Genomic DNA, 25,736 nt, shown 5'->3' with positions numbered 1-25,736 from the left:
CACAAATTCTATAAAGCGCAAACAGAAGCAGAGGGTCTGGTGAAACATTGGGACGCATACGAAATTTTCAAATTTCTAGTACAAACAATGTTAACCCTTTCACGTACAACATCGAGTCTCACTCGATGTCAAATGATTGTGCCAAAACGTACAACATCGAATCTCTCTCGTGGTGCGCTTACATATCACAAGGAGCTAAGGCGCTCAGCAGATTAGAGAAATTACTTGATCATGCATCATGAAGCATGATCCCATCGAAGCAATTGGATTTGGTCCGCTCTATCGAGAATTAAATTGTACGCGAAGTAAGAAGTAAGACGGCAAACTTAGCTAATAATAGCGTAACGTAGTTTGTGAATTAGCGATAATTATATTAAAATCCATAAATGAATATAGAAGAATTTCTATTAAGTATTTTATTTGAACAGCATTTCATTCGTTAAACACGAGATTTTATAATAACGTTCAACTTTCCTCGTTATCTGAATCCATATCTGAGTCAAATCCTCTATTTCCTGCAAGTGTTGACCGCCTTCCTCGGCCTGGAGTTTTCAAGGATTTAAGGAAAGCCTCATAATACCACTTTTGTGTGACGTATGGCAGCAATCGTCGTAAATCTTTCAACTTCGTTGTAGGTAATTGGATGGGTGCTGTATATAAGGGTTTCAATTGAAGGTTTTCCAACGGAACCGATCTCGACGTCAATAGATTAATGTGATTAGGGTTTTCTGCTGTCACATCTTGTTTGAATGCAACGATACCGGGTGTTTCCGTAGAGCACGAGTTCGTTATTCATGGTGAATTTAGGTACTGTGTACCGCTCATTCAGAGCTAACCAATCGAAGAACCGATTTTGTTCCATATCTTTCACAATAATTGGAGGGTTTCGTTTGATGGATGCAATGAATAAATTCCAGTCACGAGGTGTTTCTATGTTGGCATGCGTCCTTTTTTTCGCCCACTCAATGGCAGAATGAATTGTGTCGCATTCCATATGACTATGGCCGCTAGTCATGAATTTATGATGAAGAGTTAATTTCCGCCCTTCAGACGCCATTATTTCGACAACATACATCATCAGAAATAAGATGATGCGATTGTTATTTTGTCCAGCGCAACGATCGCTATACATATTAAGCTTTTCAACGTAAACTGGTAAATTTTTCAGGTATGCCCACAAGCACGATCCGATTTCTCTTGATCCTCTTTTCGCTCGGGTTTCATCCCATATGTAGCAAAGTGGTATATTCTTACCCACTTGAGTTTCAAAGATTGTCAAATTATGTGTATACAGCTGACGGCTGTAAAAAGAACAACCACAAGTCAAATAGGGTGTGGCTAATTGCTTTTGCAGATCAAAAGATATTGTCCGTACGGATAGATCAGTGTTCGCTTGCAGTCTATCTTGTTTCTTCTCATCATACATGCGTCCAGCTCCTAGCTGATGTGCTTCCTTTTGAACAAGTATTTCCTCTCGTTTAACAATGTCCTTCTCCACCTGTAACTCTACTTTGATCATATCACACGTGTTGCATGTGTCAACTTTAGGCTTTCGAAATTTAATATTCAGCGAATTAAAAGCAAGCCTGTATGTGTTATAATGTACTGGAATAATGTTATCTACACCGCACTGGTTCTGATACAGCTCGTGCATTCGATGTATTGTTAAATCAGAAGATAGATAGAGACAGGATGACTTTTCACGAATGTAGTGACTTTCTTCAACTGGGAATGATTTGATGTGCTTGACTATGTACTGAGCATGTTCGGGATCAATTTTCTTTCTCGAGGTATTATCTTTCCGCATGTCATCTCGAGCGATCCCGGCACCCAAGACCAGTTTATCGGCAAGAACGCGAATTTTACGTTCCTTGAGGTCGTACGTAGACACAAACATTCGTTTGCAAACCTTAAACGCACCTCCTACTCCTGGGAGCTTATAGATCCGAGACCAAGTACGCCGCGAAATAAGAACCTACACGAACGAGAAAATAAAATAGCAAACAATAACTTATTATATTTTTTTCTGAGTGAATTATTCGAATAAATTCCGTTAAAATTATAAATTAAATAAATAATATAACTGTGTTGTATTTTATTACCTGTGGACGAACTGTGCTGATTACAGTTATGTGGCTTGATAAGAACTGATTTTGTCCCGAGTGTGTCAGGTCAAGTAGGCTGACCAAAAGTTTTTTTCGGACAGGTTCAGAAAATTTTTCATTGCACCTCATCCTACAAGCACATGGGGGTTGAACATGCCTAGCTGGGACAAGAGTTCCATCTCTTTTTATATACTGGAGTCCTTTTCTTTGAGTTTTCTATTTTCCTTTGGCGAAAATGATTTACTTTTCTTTGCCTGTGGTTCTCCTACATCTGCCTGAAAGATATGCTCATTTTCTTCTATAGCCAATGAAACTTCAGAATTATTATCAGATAAATGATCATTCTTAAACTGCTCAAAATATTCATAAATTGATAAATCGTTTAATGTCGTAGCATCCCCGTCAGGCAACCAATCTGGATCCATGTTGTCATCTGAGAAATCGTCTGCATGTTCACAATCGCTGAAATCTACTGCCTGAGGGAATCTACGACTTTCTTCCTGCGCCAATTGAGGAGAAACTATGTCAAGTTGATCCTGGATAATCATAGGTTTGTTTCTCCGCAAATCCAACAGTGTTGACAATCGTCTTTGACGGAACGAACTTGTTTGGACTTGCTTAATAACCACCAAATTTAACGGTGTATCGTCCACGGAATTTTCGCTTATTGAAAGATTCAAAGGAAATGAGTCCAACGGAGTGGATGTTTGGACACGTTGGAATGATGGGTGTTCATCCAAATGGTAAATGGAATCTGTTGAAGCGGTTAAGCGGTTTGATAAGTTGCTCTATTTTGAAAAGATCACCCAATTCAATTTACCGTAGCTAACTCTGATTGAGCTTAATCTTTTTCGCTCGGAGTTTGTGGACCAATTCGATGTGTCATTAAATGCAATACGATCGATGCCTGGATGGATCAGATTTGACCATGGTCCTTGACTGCTCAGGTTGAGGCTCTCATGAAAACCTGGTTCAAAAGTTTATGGTAACTTATTTGGTAAGTTATGAGCTATGAATGAAATATTCTTCCAACATACCTTTCAATGTAACATTATACTGGTTGGAAAATTTCGGTTTCTCTCCACTATTACAAATGGGTATCTTGTTGATCAAATCAGTTTTGTTGCATGTTGCGGTATCTCGTAAACGTTTCTTTTGAATTGCGTTTGATCCTAGTGTGCGGTCTATCAAAAGACCAAACAAAGAATATCGACGCCGTGTTACATTATTGTTATTGGTCTCTAAACTTTGGGTTGCGAGTGACGATGGGGATTCACCAACAATGGCATAATTTGTAGTACCGTTACCTGAAATTAAACGAATATTTAGAGAGTCAAAATGTTGATACTTTGCTAGAAGCTTGCGCTGGATAAAGTGAATGTACTTGTCGGTAACGAAAAAGTTTTTTTTTCGTTACTCAATATTGATTTCACAGTTGTATATTAAAACATTTTCAACTAACTATGCCGTGCTTTTTCCAAGTCGCTTTTAACCAGAGCAGTGTGGTTGATATCACGAGGCTTTTTCCATAAAACAGCCTTTTTCGGATTGAACTGTTGTCGCAAATCTCCATTGAATGGTTCTTCAGATAATGGATCTTTGTCTGAAACGAAGGTGAGATTTGTAGTCGTGCAATACTGCAAACTACTGTTGATGCAAACTTCCTCGAAGCGCCCCGTAATAGAATGAGCTGGTGAAACTGCCGAACCTGCTGCCGAGGCTGCCTCCATTTCCACTTTTTTCCACATCTGATGAGAGTAAATTTTTCATTAAATGTGGCCTCACAAGGATCACGATCAACAGACCAATGAACAAAACCACGTTATTTTGTTTGTTTTGACACTTCGGGTACGATGACCAATGTACAGATTACAGCGCTGTTGCTTTTATGACACTTCACAAAACAAATCAAGATTGACAGACCCCTCGTACATAATTTTGTCAAACGCCATGTGTATTTGTTTATCTATCGAGAATAAAGGTATAGCGAAATATAAATTTTAAATTATCGGTACAATTGTTAGATATATTTATAAATTTGGTAGTGTTTAGATACGGTAATATTTAGTAAGCTAAAAATACTAAAATACAGTTAAAAAGATGGACGATTATCTGGGGTCGGTCGCGCTCCCGAGCATGAAAGTGCGCCAGAAGAAATTATGTCAGAGCAGACTGAAAGCACGTGTGGAACCAGTTTATAATGGTATAGCATCACCGTCGACTATCAATACTAGAAACAAGAATAGACTAGACTAGAGATAACTATTTTTCATATATCCCTCCAGATACCAGCAATGTTGGCGTGCGAATGTTGGAGAAACTTGGATGGTCCGAAGGCAAAGGGCTTGGTAAACGGGAGGACGGCATGGCTGCACCGATTCTCCCCAAAATGAAACAAGACGTCGAGGGCTTCGGGTATGTCGGAGAGAGAGACGACCACTGGACCCAGCACGGTCAAGATTTCAATGAGCTGCTAAAGTCGCTAAACGGAGAGGCACCCGATGTAGACGAAATCGACCTTGCAAAAATGAAATCATTGGAAGAAAAGTCCAAACAATCCCGGGCTAGGGTACACTATAAAAAGTTCACCCGTGGGAAGGACTTGAGTAGGGCTAGCGAGAAAGATTTAGCTAACATCTTCGGTAAGAAATCAATGAACAATATTAAAGAGTCCACGGCTGTCCAACAAGTTGAAGTTCAAGATGAGAACAAAAATGAGCGAGAAACAAATATTCTGGGCTTGACTACGATTAAGGCGAGCGTGTCTTTGCAGGATTATTTCAAAAACAAAATGAATGCGAAAATGACGGCGGAAACGGTTGAGGATACTTCGGAGAAAAAAGTTAAAAAATTAAAGAAAAGCAGAAAATTTGCAAATGATTCTGTGAATGTCGAAGATAGTCAGTTCCAGAGCCAATTAATAGCCTGCGAAGTCGATGTTGATGATAGTCTCAAAGAAAGCAAATCAGTAGATACTATTATTTCGGAACTTTCTGTGAAGCAAGAACATTCATTAACCGAAAACAAGAAGTCCAAAAAATTTAAGAGGAGTAATCAGGCAGATCCCGAGCAGAACCAGGTTAATTCTGTTGAGGATGTGCAGGCATCCGAGGAAACTCCCGCGTCTGGTTTAATAATGGCGAGTATGTCTTATCAGGATTCTTTTAAAAGTAAGATGCAAGCGAAACATAAAGCTCAGAATAACGACAGCGAGGTTGAAGTAGCGAATATGGGAGTTGATAAAGAGAGCATAGAAGCTGTCGAAACGAAAACAGAAACTAAGGTTAAAAAGTCTAAGAAAAAAAAGCATCATCGAAACGTTGACAACAAGTTAATTGTGGAAGAAGTTATGTTAACGGGCGAACAAGTCATTGTTTCGAAATCAGGTACCGAAAATGGAATTTCGAATAGTGAAATTGTTGATAATATAACGGAAAGAGCATCCAAAAAATCTAAGCGCAACAAAATTGATTCCCATAGCCCAGCTCCACATCAAAGTGAGACTAAATCTCCAATCAACAATATTGAGTCAAAGCAGGGACTGGACGACAGTAATACCACGAAATTTGTAACGTCAAGCATGTCTTATCATGACTATTTTGAAAGTAAGATGCAAGCCAAATTGAAAGCACAAAATAGTGGCTTCGAGGCAGAAATTGGTGAAGACAAGAAAATGCAACCAGAAAGTAATCCGGCCGAGAATAGCGAAGAGGTGAGAGTAAAAAAGTCAAAGAAAAGAAAAGTACCAGAGCAAGAGCCTTTTGCTGGAGAACAATGCGCTGAAGAGGCAGAAAAAGATGGAACCATTGAGGTGTTGGACAGGGTGAAGAAGTGTAAGAAATCTAAGAAAAACAAAAAACGTGACCCGAATGAAGTAGATGAGCTAGGTTCCTCACCCTGTGGAGAGAAGCCTATGCAGGAAGCTGATCAAAGCTTTCTAAAAAACGAACAGGAGCCTAAGAAAAAGAAGAAATCGAAGCGGAAACATTCCACAGAAAACATTTTTAACGATGATGGAAACAATTCTCCGCTCGATGATACTCTAGTGGAAAACACAGGGCTGAATGACCCCGTCACAAAGAAACCCAGAAAAAACGAACACAATTCCAATGAGGACCTTGAAAATGAAAAAACAATTGATGAAGTTGATCCCCAATCAGAAGAAGCTGACGTTAAGAAGCACAAAAAGAAAAAACGAAAGTGCTCGGATGATTGTGAACCCGAATCGGCTGAACAGCCCAGCGAGAATTCACAAGAAACTCAGCTTGATCAAATAGAAACCAACGACAGGCAAACGAATCATTTGAACCAAAACCTTGATGAGGAAATATCATGCCGCGTAAGGGTTGATGTTTTGAAGCAACTGGATGACAAAGGTTTCCCCGGATCTAACTTTGCAGACATTGTAGGCTATGGGTTGACACACGACGTGAAATTGATTAAACGAGAGAGCAACAAAAAGCGGAGTCTTGAAAAGCATAACTTCATAAGGCAGAAGCAAATATCGTACCAGCGGAAACGACAGGTGCTGAAAAAGGTGAGCGCGTTTAAAGGGATTTGAGGTATTTTCTATTAGCATGATAATATATATGTTTATCCAATATGGAAATATACAAGTTTAATGAAACTGTTTTCTACGATTGAGAAATTTCTCCAATTCTAACAAACTTTCTTACTGGTCCCGCGTCGGTCGTCTAGCGCATAGAACTGTACGAAAATATTTCCATTGCTAACAATTGATATGTTCATCAAAGACCAGCCTCCGCAACTAACCTTCGGCAGGAGCCTCTGGGTTTGCGGTCCTTGTCGAGTTCAATCGAATCCTTCCTTTCAGTTTTGATTTGCGCCCTTTCTTAAAGTATGTCTGATCCACTTTCACTTATACTTTCGAATTTCTGTTTTAATCAATCTTCGGTGATATCGACGGAGGAATTCCGTAATAGAAATTTATTTGTCGGATCACCAAGCGCAGGTATCGCAGGCAACGATTAACGAACACCTGCAACCTTAGCGTTTTCTGCTCAAAGAAACATCTCGTTCCACAACCGTTCGGATACGGAAGAAATTTACACGAAATTTACACGAGTATGTCTCGTACTGGACGGCCCTCTGGAACACCTTCATGCCTGTGTGCGGCTCAGATATTCTCATTATTCAGTAGCGTCGAATTTCTCCTAGATTCGAATGAGGTACTTTTAGTGTTATACACAGCACCATGAGACAGCACCGATTGTCACATTCGTTAAAAAACCCTTTCTTGGGAACTTTCGCTGAAATGCCCTGCATCTAATCGGCCGGAATAATCGCGATTTCCCAGGTATCGCTGGCTCAGGGGAACTGTCTAGGATATGGTGAAATAAGCAATAGGCATTGCCAGTCTCCAACAAACGCCACAAAAATCCTCCTGCGAGATAGTGCGTTGAAAATGGACTGAAGATAGGATACTCAGGACGGGCAGATGCCGATGGTCATGAGCAGAGTATAGCTTTCATTGTGATGGGCAATATGCAATTAATCATCTTATATTAATCTGAATTTCGCTACCAGCAGGTAGATACATCAGGGATCTAAAGACTCTTCGTCGCTAGAGGCGAATGAACTTCAAAGTTTAAAGCCTCCTAAAAAGAAAGAAAGAAAGAAGACTCTTCGTTACCAACAAGGATCCGAGATCTCATCGCTACCTTCTAAGTAGAAACTCCATAGTATGGATTCAAAATCCAATCGCTACCAAACGGTAGAAACTCCATTATTTGAATCCGAAATTCAATCACTACCAGACGGGTAGATACATCAGAAATCCAAAATCCCACCGCTACCATCGAGGAACGGTTGTCAGTGCAGGGCTGTATACTTTCGGAAGCCCGAAATGGAAAACCCTGTATATACCTCTAAGAACATCTATTACATCTATTTTCGCGTGAATAAATCCATCTATAGCTATAGATCTCCCTTATGTAAACCCGCCATTAGACCGAGAAAAAAAAGGACAACTATCGGCGAAAGTGGCCACAGGTCGTCCGAAGTCAGTTCGGATTCCGAGGGTTATCGCTGCCATAAAAAAGAAGATTCGAGCGAATTCAGTGCGCTCAATGAGGAATATGGAGAAGGAACACTGTATCAGCGACTTCACGATATGGAAGATCGTAACGGAAGATTGCGGGGCGAAGTTGAGGGCACATGATTACCAACCGCATCCGTGAGTTACGAGTCGAGCGATGTAAGCAAATTCTGAATTTCCCCAAACAAAAAAAAATCTGGTAATTCTGTTAATGAGAGCAGTAGTCACTGAAAACTAGGCATATTCGCACGAAGCTGCGCTCAGGTAGAGGAAGCCATAGCCGATTTTACTTCAACACTACGAAGGAATTTCTCTAGAGATAGGCAATAGGCAAAAACCGAAGATGAGCCAAAACACGTATAAGAAAAGCAGTTGTCGAAAATTAACTGAACATTCAAAATAGCCGTACTCGTCAGCATAAGTGAGACACATGAGTACCAACATAATACCACAAAAGTTCTAGAATCGAATGTACGTAACCCGCGTAAATTCGAAAGTCGCGATATTTTTTGAACAGACTTCGTAAATTGGGATTTGTTCGCAATTGAATTCGGAAATTGTTTCATTCAATCACTGATTTAATCAATACCCTCAAATGATTACTAAGCCAACGGTAGTCCTACGTAAACCTTGCGGGTATATCTTAGTTATCCACCCACAGTTTTTCGTTATAGAAAATTTTTCTAATTCTAAAAATTGTTTCAATAAATGTGCATTAGTTTTACATTAATATTTTAGAAAAAGTAATAATAGTACTACATTGAGAAGACAAAATAAAAAATATAATTGTCATTGTAGAATTGAAAAACGAGGATAACAGAATATTTTCTATATCGAATGGAAAATTGAAAACAATAATAAGAGCGTTTATTCAAATATATCTAAGTCATCAAATTTCATCGCTACAAGCTTATACATCACAATTATTTGGTCATATCAAATTCGCTAGCTGCCTGGCAAAGAAGCGGAACCAATTGCTTTTTGTACAGGTCATGTTCTTCGCCGTGTGTTACACGTAAAATTTTTTCACTGCTGTTGAGATTCGCCAGGGCTTGCTTCACGTGCTTCATATAAAGCTGTATCTTTGCAATTTTCAGTAGAAGCAGACCATACAATGGATGGAAGGAACCGTTGTATTTCTTGAAACCTTCTATCAGACGCAGCCCGTAACCGATTGCTTCTTCCCATTTATCCATATTTATCGCACTCTCGAAAGTAAGATCCAATGTCTTAAGGTACCACACGTTATAATAGTGCAGTATATTTTGCTGTTTTTGAAGACAAAGCTGACACACATCCAGATCTAAAAGAAACAGTTCGTTCTTTCCGTCAATATACATTACACCGCAGTACTTACACGCAATATCATTCATTTCAGCAAGACGCATTTTTGTGAAACCTGTAATTTCTATGAACTTTTCGCGTTCCAAATGCTTAATGGCAGTGTTACAACGTAGACACTTTGAGTAGTCCTCGTCATCCATTGGGATTGGTTCGTCACAGTCCGCGTTCGGACAAGCGCCAGCGTTCATCAAACTCATCTCCTGCTCATCACGGCAGCGTACGCATCCGCATTCGAAGTAGTACTGTGATCGCAACCGAGCTCTACGAATGTCGGTTGGATTTAAAAGATCGATGTAGGAGATGAAAATTTTCGAAAAGTCCAGTTCACTTCCACTGTAGTCTTCCAATAGGCGAATTTGGACATTGGACTCAACAAACGTGGCCACCGCATTCGGTCTACAGCTGTGATCTAGTATCGATGCGCCCAGATACATCCCGGTACCGATACTGTTCATCTCGTTATCCAGAATGTTGAAGCTGTTGATACACATCTGATAATCAAGGTACACGTTTATATACATATGATGATAATTTAAATACGGCCCTCTACCTTTCCGAAAATTTGAAGCAACTCGACAGCGCTGGGCATCGCGGCTTCATCCACTAAGCTCCGTAACACCACCATTAGCGATTGGAAATGTTCCATTCGCTTTTCATCCTCCTTTATGTCATTTTCGTCTGAAACACGCGCGAAAAAAAGTTTTCCTTACTGTTGTATTATGTTGTTGGTTCAAATAATACATCCTATGTTATTATCCCTGCATCAAGGTATCGCGTACAAGTATATCTGATTGTGTAAAACAGTAAAAAGTAAATTTAAATATTGAATGATCATCACAGCCACATCGGAAAAAGCAATTAAACGAAGCAACAACTAAATCAATTAGCAAAATTAAAAATTACTTTAAAATTCTAGAAAATTAATTGAAGCGTATATGCAGAAATCACCCAAACATTCATAGTCCTTACGTCGAACTCCATTAGATCATCATGTTCGTGTGTCTTCAGATTCTTGTTGTTTTGCTCTGGCGATCAATCTCTTGCAGAAAGTAAACAAAAATAGAATTCTCACACGAGCCTATATGCTCGTCTCTCTATTTTTTCGCTCTCTAATGAGACGGGAAGGAATCTAGTTTCAATACGAAGTGGGAACCCAGTTTTTCATCGATAGTTCAACGAACTAAAATCTAATTTCCTGTAGAACGAATTTTCAGCTATTTCAGTTACTCACGCGACATCAAATCCCCGAAGCGCCGATAGTATTTGGCGGTGTAGTAACCCTTCTCGAAATCACCTCCTTTCTGCAGCTTCCTTATAATGCGAGATAACATCAGGGCAGCATCTGGGACTACTTTTGGCGCAATAGCTTTCAGCTTAGCACATTCACCCTGATGGTCCGACCATGCCTCTTTCTGGCAAAACCGATTGCAGTATCGAACATACATGCAGTTGGAGCATTTCAATACCTTCGATCTGTTAGGAGCTAATTTGAAAAAGCATTCAAATCAAATAAAACTAGGGTAACTTACTGTTTGAAACATTTATCACATCGTTCGCCTCTATAGCGCGCTTGTAGGACACAAGCAAACGGCTTCTCCGTGTGAATTAAATATCCCCGTTTGTGGAATACTTTCTTCATTTCTAGTTTTGCTTGAGAACTTCTTCTGCTCACCTGTACAAGGTGTTGGTCAAGCCCACCGCTCGGCTCGCCGGTTGTAGGAAGAATGTGTACAAAGTTGTCAGCTAAAACATATGCTGTCTGTTGTTTGCGACAGGAATAGAACGGTTTTAAAATAGTTCCCTCACTTCAGGCCGCTACTACCACACCACTGGTGAAAGGTGATGTGATACGTGTGAACATCATAATTAAAAAAGGTAAAGGCTAGATGAAAAAAATATGATATTTTATAAAATTTACAGTGATTAGTGTCGTCAACTGGCAAAGTTTCGATTCACAATATGTTGGACTTTGCGAAAATCTACAAAGCAAATCCTTAACTGATTATTCCGAAGTGGCAAAAATTTTAAAATGAATTTGTTTACAATAAAAATAGCATAATTTTTGTCATCTGAGACTTTGTTATCATTGTATCACAGGGTAACTGAGAACAAGGACAAAATGAAGGTAGCGCATTTCTCCGACATTGTTCTTATCAAGGTGCCTATATCCTAAGTATATCCTAAGGTGAGGCCGTTTCGTCACTAAGTTGGTTAGGGGAGCGGTATTTGTAAACAGTACGGAAGAAAGCAGAAGGGGAATTAGGTGCTGTCCACATACCACGTGGACAGAAAAAGTACGATTCTAGACACCCCTCTCTCCCTCCATGGACAAGCGTGGACATTTCTTATACCCCTCCTCTCTTTGTCCACTAAGACATTCCTATCTTTTTTTGGAGAAAAAATCGATTTTATTTCTTATTTGTTTTTTTTTTGAAAACCAAGAAAGTTGTAGGGTTGTATCCGAGCCATGACCACATAGTTGACGTAGGATTACGTTACGATATTTGTTGTATGTTGATTTTGAATATATCCGAACAAGATGAGATTCTAGATTCAAACAACATCATCGTGAAATAATCAAGGGGTGAGATTGTGTTACTTGTTATGTCTCAGAGGTATAGCTTGAGATACGTTAACGAGGAGGGAGGTCCAAAATCCATATTTTCTAGCGTTATGCAATTTGTGAACAATACCATAATATCGATCTATTCACTATTCTTTTCTTTCTTCAATATTACCCGGTAGGTTATTTGTATCACTCTTCAGTTTCTGTGCATGAAAAAATATAATGCTTTAACTGTTCCTGATAATGCGTATATATTCAGCATCTCGAAATTGTTTGGTCATTTCGTTATGAATTAACGAAATGGTCTGCAGTTAATTGCTCGTTTGTGCGAAGCCCCCGTTTTACCAGCATCCCAAGATCAGAAAAGTCGCAAATTAACTCAACCCCTGATCACACTTTTTTTTAAAGATTACGCTTGTCGAATGTTCACAAATGCTACAGTAAGGCAAGGCGCAAATTGAGACGCATATAGCGCGAGTAACTTGGCGCGATGTAGCACCTGTTTTTGTGGCTAATGAAAACAGATAGAACGGCGCAAATTGGCCAGATGACGCGAGATGGTGGAGCGCTCGTGAGACACGACTCGCGCGACGCAGTGGCTGAACCACAGTTTCTCGTGCTGGTCATGCCGGTTGTGGTAGTTGTGTTGGTGAACAATCATATAGCGCCGTGGGTTTGACACTGGATGGCTGTACTGGTCAGGTGATTGTGTTAGTAAATAAATATATCGCGCAAATCTGTGTTAATCAGTCATTGTATGCGAGTGGCATGTTATTTACACCGAACCACGACTCAATATGCGCTCCACCACGCTACGTTTGTGACATGTATGAGTCGTGTTGGTAGTCTCACGTTCGCTTACGAGCGCTATACGCTTCTCAATTTGCGCCTAGCCTAAGTGTATTTGATAGTTTCGACCACATTATTGTTGAGCTGTATTTATTGGAAATTAACGACTGATTGTTTGTAAGAAGCTCATAACAGGAACGTCAAACCTCATGTCTCCTCGACAATCTGGCAAGCAATTTTGGAGTTTGACAGGGATGTGCTGTTCCTGACATAGAAGATGACCTTTTGCGGGTGAGGGGTGACTTTGGTAATAGATAACGGTTTATGTCGATTATCCCAACAATCTTCCATTCAAAATTGTTATAAATTATAAGACTTTCCATCGTCCATCACGATTTTTTACAAAAACGGCGTTTTTCAACGTAGAACGAGTCGCAGATAAAGAGTGATTCAACCCATACGTCGTGGCAATTTGCTAGCCGCACCAGATGCTCAGGGACTGTGGGTTTCGGATATTTGTAGTGAATCTGTTAACTGATCTGTCGTGTACCGAATATGATTCTTAATGGATTCCTCGATTTGATTGACATCAAGAGCGGCACGAACTTTCCGGTCCAACCCATAGAAGAGTATTTCACAAATTACCACATTTCAATAGAAGGCAGTAAAGAGCTTCGCTGCTCGTAATCCTTCTTCAAAGATATGATCCACCTTTAAAACCTTTACACACCTTTAAAAGAATTTGTTGTTCGTCTTCTAATTTTTCAAAACCTTGGAAGTTCTGAAGAAATAGAAACGAAGTGGTTTTTGTATCATGAACAGAAACTGGATCAAAGCCCGCATCTAAGAAAACAATGTCGACCATTTTTTATATTACAATACTAAGCCTGTGATGTTATCTTCATCCTGACGGAATAAATAATCCTTTACTAACAATGAAAATGAATCGATCGCTTACAATTTATGTGCATTAGTTTCAGCATATAGATTTCAATGAAAAAGATCAAGAAAAGAAAAAAGAGAGAAGTCTCTTCGCACAGTGCCAGCAACTGCTGAATTTGTCGAATCGATTAGAAACGAGTGCGAGTCGGTTCTGAAAATTGCATTCTACCTACTTAAAAGTTTTTTTTTGTTTTGACACGGGCCAATCGCCACATTCATGCATACAGATTAGACGTAATGTATTTAAAAAAAATGTGTCCACATGGAAATTATCTATCATTTCGTGACCCCTACCCCTCCTAAAATTGTCCACGTGGTATGTGGACAGCCCCTAATCAGATCTACCCATAATGTTTCATTGTTAATTTCAAACTTCTGTTGGATTTAAACAAAACGGAACGTTATGGATTTAATATACCGCAATGAGCTACCGACACTTATGACACTAATGACACAAGCAGTGTAAGCCTCATAATCCTTAAGTTCTTTTGTGAAAATGTGGTACTTCTAGCGCAATTCGTCTGTAAAATGACATTGTCGTTAAGACATTTAAAAAAAAATTAACTTGGAATATCAAGACAAAACACGAAAACATCACCGTGGCCAGTGAAACAAAATCTCTAAATGGAAATAGCTGGAAGACCTCTTGGAAGATCCAACTGCTACTTTTTATATAGTCACAAAGCATTGGTCTTCAAAAAAAAAAGAAGATTTTACTCAAAAACATAATACACTGAATATAATTCAAATTCTGCAACAAAATCAACAAAATTGAATTTCTTATGAAAATCAGGACAAAAGCTAACTTGTGACAAATAAATCAGGACGCCCCGAATAGACTGCGCAGCGCTTGAGTTCAATTTTCATTAGCGCGTGTTCATAACAAACACGTATTCTCTCTTGGTACGAAGTCTACCAAATTCGTAAACAAGAGAGCGCCGAATGAACATAGCGCAGAATTCTGATACAGAACATCACTTCTCATTTGTGTAATGCGAGCCCGATTTTATACACACACACATCAAATTCTAGCGCCCGCTTGGTCTTCGCTCGTTCTATGCAAAGCAAAAAACCATAGCGCGCCTCTATACCAACCGTATGTGTTAGCCTGCACTTGTGGATCTTCCGCGAAGGATAGAAGATTTATTCCACGCTAACTGTCAATTAACACCTCTTAGTCTTTTGTGGATCTCAAAGCATGATCAAGAAGTACCTCATTCGGAGTTCTATTACAAGTCTGGGATTGCACGACTGAAGGGGCCTTTCGGAATGTTCAGAATGAACAACACCTTTCTAGGCAAAACTAGAACTAACTTTATTAACCGAATTTACAGTTTATATATACAATTCTAAGTCTAAATCTAAAGCTGTTATCGAGAATGAGATAAGAAAACGTTCTGTGGTTGCGAGATAGTCCACAAGAAGAAAAGAGGGGTTTGCGATAGCATTTAATCCGTCTTTCGTCCAACAGATATGACCGAGCGACAATACGACAACAAACGATAACGCTGTGGTTCGCCCGCGTAAATATATTATGCATGAAAGCGTTATCGCTTACATTGCGACGCATGCATCTGCATTCGTGCCGTTATCGTTATTTGTTCCGGCATTCTACTCATTCGAGATTGTTTACTTCGTGAACATTCTTATCTCAATCTTACAGTATGCGCTTGTGTGAAGAAAAATAACTCAACAAAGAAAGCAAATCAGATGAAAGCGCGGTGTAAAACAGGTATAGAAATATGGCGCAAAATACAACGTAAAGCACGGCGCAAAAACGGTGCTGACAACAAAACATTTGATCTATGTTTCGGAGCGTTCATCCGTTCATTCGTCAGAGCGCATGTGTATGCAAGGAGCGAGAGCTCAACTAAGTACAAAAAACTTGTTACACATCAGCAACGCGTTGCATTCTGAAAACTGATCCCTAGCGAAAACTATTACATCCATTTTAATACCGTGTTTCAACTTACCCCGGTGTACTTTAACTAAAATAGGTTTTAAATGGTTGCTGAATACAAAATCATACACTCCGTCGTTGCATCAGTACTGTGAATATCTTGTTGATATCAATATATAAATTTACTAGCTGACCCGGCAAACGTTGTTATGCCATATTTTGACTGTTGAATAAAAAATAACTCATGTATTGCAATACATGTATATACATGTGTGTTCAGATGTTTCAATGATCTATTAAATTATTTGATTATCGATGAAGGATAGATTCCACGTGGATATCGAGCAGATACGTGAAGATTTGACCGTGTATTGCATTGGACCGTGGGAACTTCCCGAACCTGAGTGTGATGTGGAGATGGAGATGAGATCTATGATGTACAGATAAATGGACCGTGTTTCTCTGGATATCGGGCCCTTGCCCTCGGTGTGGTTCTCCTGGATTGCGATATATCCACGATATTCGCACTTGGATTTTCGGCCCACTTACTTTTCGCAAACAACGAATTCCAATATTTTTGGTATGGAAACACTTTATTTTTTATCAAAACGTAATTTCACACTCCAAAACTTTATTCTACAATACTATTTACAACAATCTACTAACTCTTAATTCTTTGTAATTTGGTAAATTTCTCCACTCAATGACTATCCAACTATTCTTCTTAAGCTTGGGGTTTTCAATAATTTCCTTTCTTTCCTATTGTTCACACTTTCCCATTTCATTTCTCAGTGTCTTAGTGTTCGTGATTAAAGGTACCCACAATATAAAAATCTAGCCCATGCCGCAAAACTGATCATGTCAGAGGAATCCGTCTCCATAAAATCGCAGTGCATCCAACATTCTCGGCCGCGCTGAAATTATCTAATTTCTGAAAAGACAAAACTCTCGCATACTAAACCGGCAGCCATGTTTTTTTTTAAGTTTCGCAAGGTTGGCATGCTGGGGGCAACAAACATATTTTTTCCACTGGTCTCTTTAGTAGTCCAGTAGCTGTCCTCAAAGTGACTACTCTGACGACTCCGTCCATACCAGGATGCAGTTGAATGATGCGACCCATTTTCCAACGAATTGGTGGTAAATTTTCGTCGCGTATAACTACAAGCTGACCCACAACAATTTGGATTGGCGGTTGCCATCGTTTTGTGCGCCCCTGCAATTGTGCCAAATATTCCGTCCTTCATCTTTTCCAGAAACACTGCAAAATTTTCTGAGTTGCTTGCCACTGCTTGAGTCGGTTCATCGGAATATCGGTCACACTCATCTCTGGCAATTGTTGCAAGCTAGTCCCTATCAGAAAATGCCCTGGAGTGAGTGGTTCCAGTTCGTTTGGATCTTCGGACATTGGGATCAAAGGTCTTGAGTTCAGGCAACATTCGACCTGAACTAGTAATGTGCTCATGTCTTCGAATGACAACACCGAATCCCCTAAAACCTTCATTAGGTGAATTTTTGCTGATTTCACCGCAGCCTCCCACAAACCTCCAAAGTGTAGGGCACTAGGTGGGTTGAAATGCCACTGAATACCCTCATTCGCACATTCTCTTGTTATTTTCTCTCATATCAAGATATCTCTTAGAAATCTTGATAATTCCCCTAACTGGTTACGAGCTCCGACGAAATTAGTACCTTTGTCCGAAAAAATGTCCGAACATTTTCCCCTTCTTCCAACAAATCGTCGCAAAGCCTGGATGAAACGATCCGTAGATAGGTCAGTTACCATCTCCAGATGTACTGCCTTTGTACACATGCACACGAACACAGCGACATATGCCTTAGAAGCTGGTCGACGTGGTGCATGCCGTATGAAGACGGGTCCAAAGTAGTCTACACCCACCTTGATAAATGGTCTTCCGGGGGTCACACGCGCCGCTGGCAAATCTCCCATGAATTGCTGTATTTGAGTCGGCTTCAATCGAGCACAACGATTGCAGTTGTGATACACAAAACGGGCTAGATTCCGTCCTTGTAGCGGCCAATATCGTTGTCTCACTGTTGCCAAAAGCAGTTGTGGACCTGCATGGAGCAATTTCTTATGAAAATGTTCAAAAATCATCCTAGTTATAGGGTGCCGTGCTGGTAGAACTATCGGATGTTTCCTATTGACACTTTCTAATGAATGTTCCAGTCTACCGCCAACTCGGATCAAATTCTCTGCTGAGAGGGTTGGGTTAAACCATCGAAGTGGAGAGCTCTCTGTGACCGGTTCGCCCTTAGATAATGCCTTCCACTCCTTCTTGAATTCTTCCTTCTGCACGCTGCGAATTATAGCATATTCTGCCTCTACTAACTCCGATGTTGTGAGAAAATTCCGTGAATTCTCCTTCTTTCCTTGTTGTTTCAAAATGTTCATCAACCGGAGCCAGTATGCGGTACGCCTCACCAGGTCCGTGAACGATGAAAACTTGCTGAGATACCAAACCGTGAAAGTATCCTGCTGCAATGTCGCGCAACTAACCGCTGACTGACGGAACTCTGCTTCTGCCTCTGTTGTTTTTGCTGGAACTGGATGAAACGGCCAGTGCCGTTGGGATTCTCGTAGCCATGACGGCCATTCCCACCAAAGATTGTTCCCAATAATCTCTTCAGGAAGCACGCCCCTTGAAATAAGATCGGCTGGATTCTGGCATCCTGGGATGTGGTTCCAGGTACGATTCTCCGCAGTCTGCTGTATTTTTGCCACCCGATTAGCCACAAAAGTTGTCCATGTGGAAGGGGTTGCCCTTATCCACTGCAGTACGCACGTTGAATCCGTCCAAAAATAAACCACTGGATTGATTTTGATAGCAGTTGAAATTTGCTCGGCTAGCTGCGTTGCTAGCAGCGCTCCGCACAACTCCAGTCGTGGAATGGATTGGATTTTCAATGGCGCTACCTTGGATTTCGAGGAGAGTAGTGCTATGTGAGTTGTTCCCATCAAATTGCAACTTTTCAGGTAAGCACACGCTCCGTATGCTTTCTCCGAAGCATCTGAAAATACGTGCAGCTCAATGATGATTGGATCCGGTACCAAAACACAACGTTTTATGGAGATAGTGTTCAAAATGGGGAGTTGTCTGTGAAATTCTCGCCATTCATCTCTTGGTCTTGAGGGAATTGGACTATCCCAATCCAATTTCCTTCCACTCGCATCTTCAAATTTCCACAGTCGTTGCATAAAAAGTTTCCCCACTGTGATAACTGCGCCAACTAGTCCTAGAGGATCGAACAGTCCTGCGATAATAGATAATACCCTTCTTTTTGATAGCGTATCTGTTGGGTGTTGCTCCGGAACTGAAAACTGTAGTTTCAGTCCGTCAGTTTTTGGTAACCAAGTCAAGCCTAACATTCGCACTGCTGGGTCTGGATCAAGTTCAACATGATCCTGTCTTCTCAACGCTAAATCTTTCTCTGGTACACCATGAAGAACTTCCTCGCAGTTGGAAACCCATTTCCGTAGCTTGAAACCTCCACTTCTCATTAATGCTTCAAGCTGAACCCTCAAATCTACCGCCTCCTTCACATTATTCGTTCCCGTCAATACATCATCCATGTATACATCCTCGTTTATTGCCTTGGCTGCTTGGGGAAAGTTGGTTTGCTCATCATCCGCTAGCTGTTTGAGCGTCCGTGTAGCCAAAAACGGTGCGGGTTTCGTCCCGTATGTTACGGTGGACAGCTCGTACGTTCCAATTTCTTGTCCGGTGTCGGTTCGCCATAGGATACTCTGTAGCGGCTGATCCCCTTCATCCATGATGATTTGACGAAACATCTTCTCGACGTCTGCTACCAACATTATCCGTTTTGTGCGACTACGGAGAATTATCGATCGAAGATCTTCTTGGATTACCGGTCCCGCCAATAATGCATCGTTCAGAGAAATTCCACTCGAAGTCTTGCAGGATGCGTCGAACACCACTCTAAGTTTCGTCGTCGTACTTGTTTGTTTGATTACTGGATGATGTGGAAGGTAACATCGTTTAATCAGATTATCTTGGTTCACGCGTACCCTACGCATGTGCCCCAGGTGTATATATTCCTCCATAAATTGGGTATATTGACAACGTAGTTCTGAGTCCCTTAAAAGTCTGCGTTCCAACCATTGAAAACGCCGTAGTGCTATGTCCCTAGATTCACCAATTTTATCCATGACATTCGCATCCTTTGGAAGAGAGACCTTATATCTTCCATTTGAATCTCTCCTAACCGTCCGAACGAACTGCTCTTCACACAGCGTTTCCTCTGGAGAATAATTATTTGGAATGTCCACTTCTTCACACGACCAAAATCTTGTCAACAGTTCTTCAAGATTAACCGTAGACGCGACGTTACAGTGATATGACGCGATGCTCGATGAGATTACTGTTCCCGCTACCACCCATCCAAATACCGTTTCCGAGAGCTTGGGTAGTCCATCCCCTAGATGGATTTCCTTTCCTGGTTTGAAAAAGGTGAAGAATTGCTGGATTCCGAGAATTAAATCTACGGATTTCGAAATAGCGAATGCTGGATCTGCTAGGGTTATGCCGTGTGGTATTTTCCAATTTGTGGTATCGATGCACGTAGATGGAAGATTTCCCGTGACTTTAGGGAGAATTAGGAATTCCAAGTTACATGAATACCCCCCTACCCTGGATCTGACCTCTGCCTTGACCGAATGCGTCACTCTCGTATTGACCTGACCGACACCTGATACTGCCACCTCAGCTCGATTACGTTTGATTCGCAAGAGTTGTGAAAATTGGTCTGACATAAAATTACACTCCGACCCCGAATCAAGTAGTGCTCTGGCTGGATACGTAATTCCATTCTCACCCACCACTAAGACTACCGCTGTAGCAAGTAATACGGACGATGTTCCCTTGGATGCTGTATTTGAGGTTACTACAATGGTGCCTGATGATGTGCTTGGTGTGTTATCCTCCACATTGTGTTGAAGTCCCTTGCTGCTGCTTTCCGTAGAGACCCTTATCTCCGACGTACGCTTAGCTGGTTGGACTTCTTCCGGCCGGAAGCATACTAAGGTATGATGCTTTCCCTTGCAATTACGACACACATATCGAGAATTGCATTCCGTGGCTTGATGCCCACGCCGGAAACAATTACGACATAAAGCTAGGCTTCGCAATAGTTTATCGCGAGCTGATATAGGCAGTGATTGGAATTTCGGGCATTGGTATAATAAGTGGCTACCTGGACACGCTACACATTGTCCGCTCGAGGATTGCGATGCACTGTGACTCATTTGTGTCGGCAATTTTCTTTTCGGTTGAGGGACATAATTCAACTTTGGTTCGATGGATTTGGTTGGCAGCGAGCTTAGCACCCTTATTCTCTTCTGAAGAAAATCTGTTAGATCCTTCACTGTGTCCTGATCTATTGTTGCAGAATGCTCTTCCCAGCTTCTGCGGGTGGTTGGGTCCAATCGTGAACACAGCAAATCCAGCAGTAACAAATCCTTGTACTCGGCTGGCTGTATCAATTGATCCAGCGTTTGAAGAATGCGCTCAAAAGCCTCTAGCAACGACTGAAGTTCCACGACCGACTCCTTTGCGACGTTAGGTAGGTTGAACAATGCTTGCACTTGTCTACGCTTCAGTAATTTACTGTCATTATACCGCTTCATCACCGCCTCCCACGCAATCTTATAATTCGCCTTGGTGATAGCAAGTGAGTCTACCAATGACCTAGCCTCTCCTACTAAACAACCCTTAAGATAGTGGAATTTCTCTACTTCTGGCAAATCGGATTTACAGTGAATTAACGATATATAGAGATCCCTAAAACTCAACCACTCATCAATATTACCATCGAATGTTTGCAGTTTGATTTGTGGGAGCCTAACGCGTTCATAAGTTGAATGTTGGTTTTGTTCTATTCCGCGAATTGAAGGGTTCGACTTCACCTCCGGGTCCTTCACCTTCTCTAGTAGCAACGATTTTGTCTTAAAATATCTATCGCCGAATTCCGATCGTTTCGTGGGGAAGGTATCGTCAACTTCCTCGAAATCTTCGTGCATCTCGATGTCCATCGTTGCTTCGCTGATTTGTTCCCACAGTTCGTCAAGTTTATCCAAACGAACTGTCGCTTCAGTCGTTAGAGTGTCATCATCCATCGAATTGACGAAACGGCAAATATCGTTGAACATACCCTCCAGTGCCTTTAGTTTCGCCAGCAGCGCCTTGAGTGAATTGTTCCTCGTAGTTGGTGGCATGATTCCAAATTCCAATTGGGTTTGAGATATGGGAGAAATAAATTTGTGTAAAATCCGCCAATGGCCTAGCTTCGACTAGACATATACAATAGTACCACTGACCTTCACAAAAAGAAGCGTGTAGCGTTTCTTAATTGTATACGCTAACGTCGAATAAACTTCTAATATTCAATAACAGTGTGCCGGCTGAACATCGGAATCACATCTGCGGCTCCTCAATAGTCAAACGTGTAATATTTATTTTCCGATTATGTGCGCCCCTCGGTTACACGTCCAACGAAATGGTAAACAAGTGTCAAACCAGTACAAGTGTGCGAGATGAAAACAATTGGTGTAATTTCAAAACAAACTCCAGCTTCGGCTGGACATATACGGTGGTGAACTGACCTTAATAAATAAAGGAATCCTATATGCGGTGATTTGCGACGGATTTTCCTGAATGAGCGGTGATAATGTGCGGTGCGATGCTCAATTCAGTTAGCAATTAGTCTTCTGTTCCTCAATGATGCCAATATTGTGGTACGACCCGGTGCATATATCGGTTCGACTTCGGTTGTGTGGTTGTTTTTACCGTGGAATAGAAATGTAAACAAACGGTGTAGATCCGACCAAAATGTCTCAGCAGCGGCTGGACATAAACTTGTGTATATTTACCTGGACAAACCAGGAAAATATTCCGGTTTGAAAACAAGAGTGTTGTGGCAGCAATAGCAGTGAATGAATTGTTTCAACTCGTCGTTGACCTTGGCTCAATGTGATGACGATATGGTATCAGCATAAATCGATTGTGTTTAGTGGTGTGCGTAGACTTCGTAGGATTCCCACTGTTGTTTCTCCGATTGATTGATGAAATGTATGCCGTGATAAAATGTTTTGACGTGTCGGTATGGTATCGCTTCAAGTTCGGTCTCGAATGATATTTCGATTCGTCTCCGTGGATTGTGAAGGCGGATAGAAGAAGTAAAATCGAAAATGTGTGTAGTGGTCCTGATTTGCCCAGCAACAGCAGGACATATAATTATTAGTTGTTTACCTGGACGGGCCAAGATAATTTGCCCAATTTAATACGGTGTGAATCCTTTTGCAGTTTATTGTGTGCCTCGATGTGAATTAGCAGATGGCAGTAAAGTTTTGTGTGAGCGTGATGGCGATTCCGTTGGTTGCAAAATCCTTTTGTACGGATCCGGCTCGAAGGACCAATGTTTCTCTGGATATCGGGCCCTTGCCCTCGGTGTGGTTCTCCTGGATTGCGATATATCCACGATATTCGCACTTGGATTTTCGGCCCACTTACTTTTCGCAAACAACGAATTCCAATATTTTTGGTATGGAAACACTTTATTTTTTATCAAAACGTAATTTCACACTCCAAAACTTTATTCTACAATACTATTTACAACAATCTAATAACTCTTAATTCTTTGTAATTTGGTAAATTTCTCCACTCAATGACTATCCAACTATTCTCCTTAAGCTTGGGGTTTTCAATAATTTCCTTTCTTTCCTATTGTTCACACTTTCCCATTTCATTTCTCAGTGTCTTAGTGTTCGTGATTAAAGGTACCCACAATATAAAAATCTAGCCCATGCCGCAAAACTGATCATGTCAGAGGAATCCGTCTCCATAAAATCGCAGTGTATCCAACAGACCGGATCGATCGGATCTCAGGATTCGTCTTTTGCATTCAGAAATCTGATGTGCTATGAAATGTAGCAACCTTGCCTCGGCGCAAAATGAACTTCAAAATAAGTAATCCGTATTCGTGGAGCAATTTAATCTGTATCAGATTAGCAGACACGAAAATAATTTTAAATTGCTTAAATTTGGATGAAAATCATTACTCGATGTTGTTTAAATACTTAGAAAACAGTCCGAACTTAACGATTCTTCTATAAATCTTGTATACATCCAGCAACATGTTGGACGAAATACGTGTAATTTTGTAATAGAGCCCATTGAAGACTGCATTTCTTTTGTTTGAACACACGTGCTGTCGTTTGAACAAAGGCTGTGTAGGTATTACTCATGATAGCGTCTCGCTATCATTCCTCGAACCGCTTTTGTTGATTGTCTCATAGGAGACGCAGTCGTTCGCTCTCTACCTTTGCGAATATGTTGACCATGGATTATTGACACAGCTCAAGACATCCTAGAATGACGTTATCCTGACTGCGCCAATTCATCAAACGACACACATAAGAATCCATCGAGGGCACTCTTTTGTTTGTTTCGTTCAAAATTTTTTAATTCAAAATGAGTAATGATGTTCCTAATAATCAAAGTAACTGTGGCGCATTAGATCTACACACGTGCTCTTCAATCGGTTTTTTATCAGGATTGACGACAATAGCGTGACTGTTATTTTGCATTCCGTGCATGGGTGTGATTAGAATAATTTCAATAATTCATTGTGCTCATCCAAAGGGCTTCCAGCTCGCCGGTGATATTCCTAGTTTTAGTGGAATTGAGGTTACTTGCGTATGTGTAGGGTGAAATTCGATAAAGAAGACGAAATGCCATCTGGCATTAAACAACGTAAATAAATTCGTCCTGTTTAAAAAAAAACGACGAATCAATTATTTAGTATCGTTTATATAAAAATACATATATCGCGATAAAAAAGGAGATGAGGGTGAAAATTGGTTATATATGGTTATAAGTTTTTTTTCAAGCCAAATTTATGCAAAAAAAATACGAAAACAAAGTTATTCAGATTTTATTTGCATGGGACCACCCTAATCGGTATCAAATAGTAATAGGTATCCTAGCGGTATCATTTATAGTTTACGACCTATTCTCATGCCTACCAAGTTATTTGAGTATAATATAATTAAAATCGGTCGAGCCGTTTCGGAGGAGTTTGACCACGAACATCGTGACACAAGAATTTTATATATAAGATAAATTAAAATATTTTGCAAACTATTTCGTTCGATTAATGTTGTTTTATGAACAAAAATAGAGGCATTGCAATACAATTTGTTAAAAAATAAGGATAATACTGTTTAGTAGGAAAATCATATTAGATTAACAAAAAAAATGAAAGCGGATTATCCGCGAGAGCGAGTTCCATAGTAACTCCAATTGTATAGAACTTCCCAAAATTTGTCAGTGAAACGTAGGCGCTTGCTCTTTTGTTTTAATCATAGCTTACATTCAATCTGTCAACTGGTGCACACGACCTTGCAGATGGACAGTTTAATTCTCTGGTTTAATGTTTTCTGTATTGATAAAATATAGTTTTCGTGCTGAAATATCTTTATTTCGTGTTTACACCTCATTTTTAGTCGTATATCGCATTATCCACGATTTTCGTTATTCGCGGTGACCTAGCCAGACTATTTCGCGGAATCTCGGGGTTTCTACTGTATATTATCTTTCGAATGATTCACCACGATGAGCTGCATGGGTCTCGATAGTACGGAGTAAAGTACTACAACAAGACGGGTCTATGGTACTAGGTGAGGCCGTTTCGTCACTAAGTTGGTTAGGGGAGCGGTATATGAAAACAGTAAAGAAGAAAGCAGAAGGGGAATTATTTGCTTGTAGCGTGAAAGAGACAGACTGATCACGAGCGAGCTTCGCCACTAGCGTATTGTGTATTGTTTACAAACAAAACACAGTAGACTTCCAAGATGGCTGAAGAGTCGTTTTAGCAAGTTGGCCCACCTTAGCATATACTTCTAGGCGCCTTGCTCCGATAGACGAAATTGGTCCTCACTGGAACTCACACAATAAAAATCCTCGAATATTCACAACCTTCCTTTATATCCCTCCG

At 40.6% G+C, this 25,736-nt stretch overlaps 3 protein-coding genes and 1 pseudogene across 3 annotated transcripts; 1 reads left to right on the top strand and 3 right to left on the bottom strand.

Moving 5' to 3' along the window:
* Positions 1–1,843: 1,843 nt before the first annotated feature.
* LOC129777911 (uncharacterized) lies at positions 1,844–3,925 on the bottom strand (annotated as a pseudogene).
* A 129-nt stretch (positions 3,926–4,054) lies between these two features.
* LOC129777910 (titin-like) lies at positions 4,055–6,721 on the top strand. The gene is made up of 3 exons (XM_055784484.1): positions 4,055–4,086; positions 4,151–4,308; positions 4,391–6,721. Exons 2-3 carry the CDS (start codon positions 4,206–4,208, stop codon positions 6,664–6,666), a joined length of 2,379 nt encoding a protein of 792 aa, XP_055640459.1. The 5' UTR covers positions 4,055–4,086; positions 4,151–4,205; the 3' UTR covers positions 6,667–6,721.
* A 2,266-nt stretch (positions 6,722–8,987) lies between these two features.
* On the bottom strand, positions 8,988–11,602 carry LOC129776443 (histone-lysine N-methyltransferase SMYD3). The gene is made up of 6 exons (XM_055782098.1): positions 11,426–11,602; positions 11,037–11,336; positions 10,739–10,980; positions 10,058–10,185; positions 9,521–9,998; positions 8,988–9,466 (listed from the first exon to the last, which is right to left on the bottom strand). The coding sequence occupies exons 2-6, from the start codon at positions 11,144–11,146 to the stop codon at positions 9,087–9,089; spliced, it is 1,338 nt and encodes a 445-aa protein (XP_055638073.1). The 5' UTR covers positions 11,147–11,336; positions 11,426–11,602; the 3' UTR covers positions 8,988–9,086.
* A 5,720-nt stretch (positions 11,603–17,322) lies between these two features.
* On the bottom strand, positions 17,323–21,957 carry LOC129773471 (uncharacterized). Its single transcript, XM_055777083.1, has one exon. It carries the CDS (start codon positions 21,955–21,957, stop codon positions 17,323–17,325), a length of 4,635 nt encoding a protein of 1,544 aa, XP_055633058.1.
* Positions 21,958–25,736: the final 3,779 nt, after the last annotated feature.

This window comes from Toxorhynchites rutilus, chromosome 3, assembly GCF_029784135.1.
Source record: "Toxorhynchites rutilus septentrionalis strain SRP chromosome 3, ASM2978413v1, whole genome shotgun sequence".
Classification (NCBI taxonomy): domain Eukaryota; kingdom Metazoa; phylum Arthropoda; class Insecta; order Diptera; family Culicidae; genus Toxorhynchites; species Toxorhynchites rutilus.
Note: the sequence above shows the minus strand (reverse complement) of the source record. Positions and strands in the feature narration are given on the sequence as shown.

Excerpts from the sequence above, each read along its gene's own strand:
- LOC129777910 (XM_055784484.1), top strand. The coding sequence starts at position 4,206 with ATGGACGATTATCTGGGGTCGGTCGCGCTCCCGAGCATGAAAGTGCGC. Across the intron at positions 4,309-4,390 it reads TGTGGAACCAGTTTATAATG|ATACCAGCAATGTTGGCGTG; the intron begins GTATAGCATCAC and ends ATATCCCTCCAG.
- LOC129776443 (XM_055782098.1), bottom strand. The coding sequence starts at position 11,146 with ATGAAGAAAGTATTCCACAAACGGGGATATTTAATTCACACGGAGAAG. Across the intron at positions 9,999-10,057 it reads TGCTTCAAATTTTCGGAAAG|ATGTGTATCAACAGCTTCAA; the intron begins GTAGAGGGCCGT and ends CTTGATTATCAG. Across the intron at positions 9,467-9,520 it reads TGAAATGAATGATATTGCGT|ATCTGGATGTGTGTCAGCTT; the intron begins GTAAGTACTGCG and ends TGTTTCTTTTAG.
- LOC129773471 (XM_055777083.1), bottom strand. The coding sequence starts at position 21,957 with ATGCCACCAACTACGAGGAACAATTCACTCAAGGCGCTGCTGGCGAAA.